Source organism: Neophocaena asiaeorientalis, unplaced genomic scaffold, assembly GCF_003031525.2.
Source record: "Neophocaena asiaeorientalis asiaeorientalis breed wild unplaced genomic scaffold, Neophocaena_asiaeorientalis_V1.1 scaffold1189, whole genome shotgun sequence".
Taxonomy (NCBI): Eukaryota; Metazoa; Chordata; class Mammalia; order Artiodactyla; family Phocoenidae; genus Neophocaena; species Neophocaena asiaeorientalis.
In genome coordinates, this window is record NW_020175540.1 from 10,006 (window position 1) to 20,109 (window position 10,104).

Below are 10,104 nucleotides of genomic sequence, written 5' to 3' on the forward strand. Positions count from 1 at the left end.
GGGCATTTTCCATCAAGACTCCAAACACATAGCAGGTGCTCAATATAGACCCACTTAATGGAATCAGCTTAAGATGATCGATAACGTTAGTCAAATGAAAATGAACAGAGAAGCGGGGTGATTCATAAAAGGCCTATCTGCTCATATTCCAGGAACCCATCTGGTATGGAAGGTGAGGTCTAGTCCCTTCGACCTGGCTCCTTGTTCCCAGGTTGTGTGCGTGTGTGTGATCCCAAGTGTCTAGAAGTAGGTAGGGCCTGGGTTTCCCTGCTGTCCAGTGGATGCAATTTCCTGATGAGTTTACATGGGAAACTGAGGAAGGTGGGAGGAGACTCTGCCGGGCCAGTAGCAGTGGGAATCTACCTGTGGGAGCAGGGGGACGGAGCGTCTGAGGCCACGAAGTTGATCCTTGGTGTCCGTGTGACCATGAATAAGTCACTTGGCGTCTCTGAGCCTCGGTCTCCTCATTTGTGACGTGGAAGTGCTAATCAGAGGAGTGAGGTCACAAGGGCTGTGTGGACGCAGCCCTTGAGAGTGTCCTCAATATTTTATCCTCCGCTCCAAGCCTTCTCGAGTATACAGGAGCTTTGGGTTCTGACTGGGGAACTGTGAGGGCCTGGGTACCCTCACTCTCAGCCATCCCTCCCCAAAGGAAACAGGGCTTCAGAGGGACCACACCTCACCTGTAGTTACAGCCTAAACCAGGGCTCTGGTAGGAGGCGGACCTCTGAGAGACTGAGGCCAGTACTGCCTGGGGATCTGGAATGGGATTTGGGGGGCTTCCCTGGGCACTAAAGAACAGAGTAGAGGCAGGTGGGAGCCTTGGAACCAAGAAGGGCCTGCGGAAGGGCTGAGGACAGGGCCTGGTGAGGCCAAGAGGTTGATGAGGGTCCTCAGGGCTCTCTAGGCCCTGTTGCCAGGGAGATCATTTCCTTAGCAACCAGGCTTCTGGGTGTTGTGTGGGCCCTGGCACCCCCCACACCACCACAAACCACCTCCTCTCTTCTTTTTATTCTTCTTCCAGTCACCTCTCTGTCAAGGAACAGTATACCCAGGCCTTTCCCGTCCCCTCAGCCGTGCTGGATCCAGAGACCAGGGGGTAACAGTGGGACAGGGCCTCCACCTCCCTGGTCAGCTCCCGCAGCCGCCCCCTCACGTCTCTGGCATTATAGGCTACGTGCCCTGAGGAGTGGCGCTGGGGGATGTCTGGGATGTGGGCCGGGCCCAGGATGGGTGGCTGGGCTGGCGAGCACTGCTCCTGTTCTGCTTGGGGCACCACCCAACCGTTCTTTGTGGCTCAGGGCCTGAGGGCTGTGGGGCGGGGGTTCACAGGGTACGCGTAGGCCTCTAGGCCCAGCTCTGACTGCATCTCTCTTTTGAGCGGCCTTCCCTCTGCAGTTTGCTGGAAGCGGATGGTCTGGGTAGGTGGCTCCACGGCAGCCTGGGCCCAGGGAGTCCAGAACCCCTGGGTGGACTGAAAGCCTTCCCAGTCCTTGGGGCAATCCCAGTTGTGGGAGCAGATTGTTGTGTGCTGACGTGGGGTCTTCTCGTCATCGCTGTCAGTGTCAGGAGCCCAGGCTACGTGGCGGTGGGCGCAGCGTGCTGAAGAGTCTCGATGGCGACAGTGGCGAGTGGGTGGGGGGAACACGGTCATTTTCACAGGGTCCATGGTGCACCGAAGGTCGACTGCAGGGGCGCTCTGCTTCGGGGGCTGGGTCTGCTTCCCAGGTGAGCATAACTCAGAAGCTTCTGTGGATCGGGGACAGGTGAGAGGCTGGTGGGGAGCCTGGCTTCTCCAGGGTTGGAGAGGCAGGGTGCAGGAAGAGAATCTGCATAGTTACGGTGTCTGAGCAGGGAGAGCGGGAGAGGAAGGGGCCCGCTTAAGGTCAGGGCTAGAACACCTGGTTTCTGCCTTTCCTATTCCCCAACCTCCCCATCCTCCACTTACCTTTCTCACAAATAACACGAAACACTTGGTGTAAGAAGCCACGGAGTCGGCGCCAGAGCTAGGTGGGGGAGGACACAGTGACTCCAGGCAGGCCCCCGCCACCCGGCCTGCCCCCGCAGCCATCCTGCCAGCACCCTCCCACCCGGCCCCACCCTGATCAGTGTCACCGTATTGACGCCAATGTTAACGCAGATGATGAGGTCCAGCAGCGACAGGATGGAGTTGCCCAGGTCCTGGCAGTTGTTGGTGCTGGGGCTGTGACACAAGGCCCACCCGGGCCGGGGCCACTCAGCCATGGCCATGGGGGTCCCTAGGCCCCCAACCTACTGTGCCCACAGTACCACCGGCCGCCTTCCTGTCCCAGAGGCTCCTGGGGGTAAGCAGGTCACAGTGATGTGGGGCTCTCCCTCAAAATGTGCCAAGAGGGAGAGTCCTGGGCCTGTGTTTGACCCTCCAGCCTGGGCCAGGGCTTAGCAGAGGCCAAACCCTTCACCTTGCGTGTCCCTCCTGTAGCCAGCCACCTGCACCAGCCCATAGGCCCTCTGGCCTGTTTGGTGTCTGTCCCCATCAGCCCCTGCCTGGTCCTCTACGCCAGGCTCTGACCTCTGCACAGACACTGGTCCTGATCTTAACTCCCCGAACAACCCCATTACCAATGACCACCTCACCCCAGCACCCACTCCCCCTTTCTCTCTGACCTCAGAGCTGTAAGTACCACCGGCCGCCTTCCTGTCCCAGAGGCTCCTGGGGGTAAGCAGGTCACAGTGATGTGGGGCTCTCCCTCAAAATGTGCCAAGAGGGAGAGTCCTGGGCCTGTGTTTGACCCTCCAGCCTGGGCCAGGGCTTAGCAGAGGCCAAACCCTTCACCTTGCGTGTCCCTCCTGTAGCCAGCCACCTGCACCAGCCCATAGGCCCTCTGGCCTGTTTGGTGTCTGTCCCCATCAGCCCCTGCCTGGTCCTCTACGCCAGGCTCTGACCTCTGCACAGACACTGGTCCTGATCTTAACTCCCCGAACAACCCCATTACCAATGACCACCTCACCCCAGCACCCACTCCCCCTTTCTCTCTGACCTCAGAGCTGTTCACTGGAAAGGGCTGTGGGCTCGGACCCCCTCCTTCTCCCTCACTGGCAGAGTCACTTCTCCAAGGTTTGTTTCTTTAGAGCCCCACCCCTACCTCCCAACACAACAGCAGGCAAAACCAACAGTTAAACTTTTATATTTACAATATTCTCTTCATCTTTTGCCAGGTTTAAAAATGTGTACAGAGCCGCGAAGGGTTGGGGTGGGGACATGGGATTGTCAAGGAATTGTTCTGGGGACAGGGGCTGGGCATTGGAGTCCGTGGCTGAATCATGGGATCCCTCAGCCCCCCTCCCATGCCCCAGTTTGGGGGGCATCTGTCTACAGGGTTCAGGGCCCAGGTCCCTAGCATTTAGAAGGCAGGGCTGTTTGGAAAGGAGCTAGACCAGGCAGGGGAAGGGGTGGGAAAAGAACTAAGTTTCCATGGGTGGAGGTGGGGGCAGAAGGGACAGTCAGGAGGCAAAGTTCTGGGGAGCCAAGACCAGGGATTTGGGGGTCAGTGGAAGATAGCACTCCACCCCCTATTCAAATTTGGCACCAATGAACCCACAAAATGCCAGCAGACAAGGATTGGCTCCTTCTCGGCTGGTGTCCCTTGAAACCCTTCCCGACATTGTTCCTTTCCCCAGAGGCCCAAACCGTTTCTCTTTGGGCAGTCACCTTACACACATCCTTTCAAATCAAATTCTTCCTGCTGGTGTCTGCCCAAGCGCCGTCCCCCACTGCCCCCTCCATCTGTTCCTCAGTACAGCTGACCCCGTTCTCTCCCCCAACCTGTCCGGGGAAGCCTTTCTCCCCTGCTCTCCTCCCCTCCCCCCACACTGCTCCTTTCCTTCAGCCCTGGGGGAGAGGGGGCAGGTCAAAGGAGGGGGTGGGCAGCTGAGGGGAGAAGATGGCTTGAGACCAGGAAGGGGATGTCTTCAGAGGGGGACGGCGAAGGGGGGAGGGAAAACGGGCAGAGAGGGAGGGATGAGACATGGCGAGAAGAGGGACGCAGGCAGGACCCCTTTAGCTGCCATCTCCCCCTCTCCTGTATCCTACCTGCCCAGGTCCAGGGCTGAGGAATCCTTGGCACGTTTTGGGGGGTCTTTGCCCCTCAAACCCACCTCACCAGTTTGGCACGGATGAGAGATGGTCTGAGGACTGAGGGAAGAAGGGCTGCCCTCAGACCGCGGTGCGGGCTTTGGTCAAACATGCACGGCCTCGGTGGGTGGCAGGTGCCACGCAGCCCCCCCACCCCCCGAACTCTAGGGGAAGGAAGGGCAGAGCTTAGGGTCTGTTCATCTCCTCAGGGTTTGTCCCTCCCCCTCAGCTTCTGTCAGTTTGAAGTCCTTTCACTTGTCCTTCTCACAAGTCTCCCTCGTGAGAAGTTAAGTGCTGGGCCTGAGGCCCTAAGATGCAGGGAAGTGCTGGAGAGAAAGGGGCCATCTGCATGGGAAAACGTACATCCACATGCAAGAACATGTTTCCACTCAGAAATGCATCCTGGACCCAGGGGACACAGGATCTCCTCACTTCCCCGCGGCAGGGAATGTGTGTCTGTCATCTGTGGAAGGCGAGGCCTGCCCGGGGGAGACCATGCTTCACCTCACTTGTGCCACGGGGGATACACATGCTTCGCTAGGGCGGGAGGGCTGGGGGCAGGGCAGGGGGGCTGTGATTTCCTCGCTACTTCCCAGGCACCACCCTGCGTCGTCCGGTGGCCAAGGGTCGCTGTTTGTGAACACACCACTTCCAGGGTCTCCAGGGGGTGGGAGGAGGGAGGAGGTGGGGGCACAAATCCCCACAGAAATTCTTTGAGGGAGCCAACATGTGTCCAGGGCGGCAAAAAAAAACCTCACCCTGCACATGGTTTCTCACCCCCTCGTGAGAAAGCACACCTCCACGTGGGAAAATACTTCCACGTCTCCACACACCGAAGACGGGTGTCCAGACGACGGAGGGGAAAAAACACCCCCCTAGTTGTTCAAAGGCCCGGGTCCAGAGAAGAGAACGGGCCACTCCGCGCGGGAGAATCCCATGAAAGGCGGGGGTGGGGGCGTGCTATGGGAGGAATGGGGAGAGAGATGGACAGAGAGGCAGAGAGCTGGGGAGACGGGAAGAGAGACAGAGACGGACACGAAGAGACAGAGAAACTGCCAGAGACGGACGGACAGACAGACAAATAGGGATGAAGCCAGACTGCCAGAGACAGTCTGAGATGAGGACAGAGGGGCAGAGAGGGCAGAGACAGACCACCAATGACAGAGGCAGAGTCTGAAACTGAATGAGATAGAGACATATGGAAACAGAGACACAAAAGGACATGAGAGACAGCCAGGGGGAAACCAGCGAGTACAGAGTAACCAGATCAAAGCAAGCAGAGATATCAATAGATTTCAAGAGAGAGAGGCAGAGACAGCAATAGACAGACAGACACAAACCCTCACACACACTCAGATACACAGATGGGAGCACTCAGACAGCGGGCCGAGCTCTGGGAGGAGAAGGAGAGAGCTGGGTGGGCAAGGGAGGGAAGGAGAGACAGACACGGAGCCAAAGGCACCAAGTGAGCCCGCCCCCCAGAAAAGACAGGGACCTCTCTGTCCAACTCTTCTGAGTCTTCAACACACACAGAAGAGCTGTCCGGCAGGTGTCTGAGTCGAGAAGGCAAGAGTGCCTTGATGGAGGAATGATGGCCGTGTGAAGGAGAGGGAGAGAAGGGGCTGAGGATGGAGGCGGTGTGTGCCCTGACCCGCAGAGATGCCTGACCCAGCCCCTCTGGCCCTCACCCGGTCTTGGCGAAGTTGGTCCAGTAGGTCATGACCACAGCTCTGAGCATGACATCATTCTTGGAGAAGTTGCAGGGGAAGAGGTCGGTGGCGCCCACCATGGGCACACCAAAGACGTAGGGTAGCTCGTCCCCGTGCGCTGCATCTGCCCACTCGGGCCGGCCCTCAGCCTGGCAGTGGTGGTAGAAGGTGTAAAAGTAGACAGGGGACTGGTAGTCAGCGTGCAACTTGGCGGTGGCCACAGCTGGTGCCACCCACTGGTGGTCGGTAAAGAGCGCCAGCAGGGTCTTGCGCCGCATCTCGCCATTGTCCCTGTCGGCCCAGTCCGTGTACATAAACTTGATGGTCTCCCGCAGCACATCCTTGCCCTCCGGGTAGCCATACAGGTTGTCCACAAAGTTGGAGACGGTGAAGTCGAAGGCGCTGGCGGACACGCCGTCCTCGCTCTCCGCCGAGTCCTCCACGAACTTGAGGCCCTCTCCCTGGTTGACACCGATGAGCATGTCGTAGTTGAGGAATTCTCCCTGCTGCATGAGGATCTCAGGGTCATCGGGGACTACGTCACCGTCCACCACGGGCCCAAAGGCGATATGGTAGCTGGGGAGAAGGGGTCAAGGTCTCATCACCTGTTCACCGGCCTCCTCTCAGCTCACAGCCTGCTGAGTCCTCTGCTCAGAAGACCCCTCTCCCCTAGTTAAAACCTTCTGAGCCCTTCAGGGTACTTGGCCTCTCGGGAAGTCCTCCCTCAAGCATTTCATGGAGCCTCGTGCACACTGGCTCTCTTTAGGCACCTCCGCCTAGGGAAGGCTTCTGGGAGAAGGCAGGGCCCCGGGAGGGCCTTGAAGTCCACCTCTCCTGGCTAAATGGAATGCTTGTGGCCTGTGGGCACCTCTCACCCTCAACCTCCTTGGAACCAGCAAGGAGAATGGAGGCCTGGACCTGGCACTCTCCCACCCCCATACCGGGCGGGCTGCACGTCCTGGTCCACCAACTCCCGAGAAGGCTTCCGGCGCAGACACTCCACGGCCTCGGCGCTGTCCTCCCGGTCACAGCCCACCTTGGCCGCCAGCAGCCGCGTGTACTTGAGCGGCTGGTAGTTGACAGACCAGCTAGAGATGGCAGTGCCACTCTGGGCGATGGCCTTCTGGAACAGCCCTGGTGGGACAGGCAGGCTTTAGGCTGGGCTGTAACAGCCTGAGGGAGGAGAAGGGGGACCTGGTGGGGTCAGGGGTGTGAGAAAGGGGACAGGAGGGACAGGCTGAGGAGGTGGCTGGTACCTTCCGAATGGTGGGAGAGGATCAGAAGGTTGACACAGGAGGCCCCTGCTCCAGATCCGAAGATGGTGATGCGCTCGGGGTCGCCCCCAAAGTGGGCAATGTTCTCACTGAGCCAGCGCAGGGCCTGGATCTGGTCCACGAGCCCGTAGTTGCCTTTTGCAGCCTGGTCCCCAGTGCTGAGAAAACCTGGGGGTAGAGGAAGAAGGAGGGCTTCCTGGGGGTGTCACAGCACCCTTGCCCTCTTTCTGGGCAGCTCAGTCCAGCCCAGAAGCCATTCTGCTTCTGTTGGGTTTAGAGGAACCCTGCCAGCAGGCCCTCCTCCCAGACTCCAGCCCCTAGAGTTGTCTGCCCTCCCTCACCGAGCACCCCAAGCCGGTAGTTGAGTGTGGCTACAATGACGTTGCCGTAGGCGGCCAGGACAGAGCCATCGAACATGTTCCCGGTGCCCTCCATGTAGGAGCCGCCATGCAGAAACAGCATCACCGGCTTCTTCCCGGAGTCCCGGATATCTGCGTGGGGAGGGGGCAGGTAGGTGGGCCGGGGGGTGGGGGACAAGGACACAGTCAGACCAGAAGCAGCACCGCCCACCTCCCAGGCCTGCTGAGTTCCAGCCCTGAGCTCAGGAGACATGTCACTCCCATCCCTGGGGGGCAAGACCGGATCCCCCTCCCTCCCTCAGCTAGCCCTGGCAGAAGATCCCTCCCCACCTCCTGCCGGTGTGCCCTACAGCACTTCTCTCCATGCCTGGCAGACCTTCCAAGAAGCCTAGCAGAGGCAGGGCTGGGGGCTGGCCCTCCTCAGGGCATCTGCTGGACCCAGGGGAACCCCTCCCCACACACACACAGCAAATCTCCTTCCTGCTCCTAGGAAGAGCGAGCTCCCAAGGCTGCCACTGGAGCTAGAGATCCTGGGAGGGTCTTGGCGTTGCCTTCGACTCAGGCCGTGGGCCTCAGCTCCACATGGTAGCCTGTTCTGTGGGTGAGGGGGTGCCAGGCCCTAGGGTCCCTGGGGGCTTGGTCTCCTCCCCGCCCTAATTCCTTTCTAGGTCACCTCCCCAGTTACCATGGCAACCCCCAGCCTAATTACTGTGGCAGGAGGCGGCAGGGTGGGAAAGAGCCTGCCTAACGAAGCCAGGGTGCAGCTCTAGTCTCGGACCCCAAAAACTGGCCTAAGTCCTGAGCTCTGGACCCTTCTCTTGCCATGTCCCCAAAGGATCCCATGATCACTCCCATATGTAGAAGGCCCCTTGAGGCACTACAGACCGGACTGCGGGGTAACTAATTCTGGAAGAGGGTGGGAGTCTGAGAGGGCTTGCTGGGGTCCCTGCCCCTGCAGCTCCTCCACGATGCAGCCACAGTGCCTGTGCTGGCGTCACCCCTGGCCTCCAGGCCCTCCTCTTTCTTGACACCTGCAATCTCTGACCAGCCTGGGCATTCGGACAAATAAGATCCAGGCCTGGGGTGACGCCAGCACAGCTGGTCCCCAGTGCCTCTGCCCACCTCCCTCATGCCGCTAGGAACTTCCCTCCTGGCAGAAGGTCAACCAACAGGTCACTGAGACACTCCCCTCCATCCCCCCACAGACAGCTTCCTGCCTCCTGTCTCTTAGGACCTTCTATGACACCTCCTTCCACCTGACTTTGGCCAGGAGCTCCTAGGTGGGCAGTGCCCTCTCTGTGTCCTCCCCCAATCCTATTCTTCCCTTTGTTCCTGAACCTCCAGTGGCCTTCCAACAGTTCAGGCTGGTCTCCTTCCCTCCGAGGTCCTGTCCTCACTCCTCCCCGCTCCTCCCCACCCAGCACCTCCACTCCCAGCGAGGGGGGAGGGGGAGTCAGAAAGGGGAGGAGCAGGAAGGGGGGCTGGGGCGACAAGAATTCAAAACCAACAACAAAAAAACAGGATCAAGAAAGAAGAAAGAAAGAAAAAACAACAACCAAAAAACAAGAAGCTCTCGGGGCAGATTCAACAAGAAAAGAAAAAAAACCCAAAAAACCAAGAAACCAAAAAAGATCCGTTTTTGGAAAAAAAGAAAAAAAGAAAAAAGTTCTTTGCACTTTTTCAAAATTTTGTGATGAAACTTCAAGATATTGGGCCCTGTTTTCAAAAATGTCCAAATTCTTTAATTTGCTTCAAATGTGCGTTTTCTGCATCGGACAGGCTATTTTTTTGGAAACTGTAGCAGGTTTCTGCTGTTTCGATTGTGTCATCAATTTGCCAACTTAAATTTGTTTTTTTCAAATGTTATTTTGCTCCAAATTAAAATTGTTTTTTCAAATGTTATATTTCACAAGTTTCAAAACAGTCCAAATGTCTGTCAAACTAAACATTTTATCCAATTCTTTGCTGTTTTTTGGTTTTTGTTTTTTTTCTGACATTCCAATTTCTTTTTGCACTTTATTTTCGCCAAGTTTAAGCTTTTCTTGCCGGTTTTCTAGTGGGTCCAACATTGTTCAAATTTCGTTTGAAGTTTTCATAATTCTTTTTTCCAATTATTACAAATTTTTCTTTTCTTTTCTTTTTCGTTTTTAGTTGGGAAAACGACTGAGGGGCCTTGAGGGCTGTGAGGGCATTAGTTAGGGGCAGGGCCGAGAACGTCCTCTTATCAGCAACCACATGCAGCAGCGGGATTTTTAAATCTACCTGTGTCTGGCGGATTGAGCGTCGCCTCGTCACGTTTTTTTGTGAGCGGACCTAAGACCGGGAACACAAAACAGAGAAAAAAGGACAATTTTGTGGGGAAAGATGGGGGTCGAGGGGAGGTGGTGGATGGGGAGGGGAGGAGAGAAAGCAGAAAAGGGGAGGGTGAGGGGCAGAAAAAATAAGCCGAAAAAAGCAAAATTTGTTTTCAAGAAAAAGAAACCAAGAAAAGAGAAAAACGTTTCTACAACCCAAATTTTGTTCCCCTCCCCGGAAAAAGTCATGCCCCAAAGAAAAGTCTGGTTTTGGGGGGGTGGGGTGCCTGCGTGGGCTGAGGCCTGTCTTAAGACATATTGATTTGGCTGGAAAGGATTTGGCTTGTCCAAGTT

General features: G+C 57.0%; 2 protein-coding genes across 2 annotated transcripts in view; both read right to left on the reverse strand.

The window, feature by feature from the left end:
• Positions 1–1,024: 1,024 nt before the first annotated feature.
• LOC112390403 (spermatid maturation protein 1-like) lies at positions 1,025–2,250 on the reverse strand. Its single transcript, XM_024731333.1, is given in 3 exon segments — positions 1,025–1,749; positions 1,949–2,006; positions 2,101–2,250. Coding segments are annotated over 3 exon segments (933 nt in total).
• A 3,548-nt stretch (positions 2,251–5,798) lies between these two features.
• Positions 5,799–10,104, reverse strand: part of NLGN2 (neuroligin 2) — a gene marked incomplete at its 5' end in the record, with an annotated part of 8,415 nt that continues 4,109 nt past the window's right edge. Inside the window, 5 exons of the mRNA XM_024731389.1 lie at positions 5,799–6,399; positions 6,765–6,957; positions 7,080–7,265; positions 7,439–7,588; positions 9,719–9,769. Of these exons, the coding sequence (XP_024587157.1) occupies positions 5,799–6,399; positions 6,765–6,957; positions 7,080–7,265; positions 7,439–7,588; positions 9,719–9,769 (1,181 nt within the window). The remainder of the gene's footprint in view (positions 6,400–6,764; positions 6,958–7,079; positions 7,266–7,438; positions 7,589–9,718; positions 9,770–10,104) is intronic.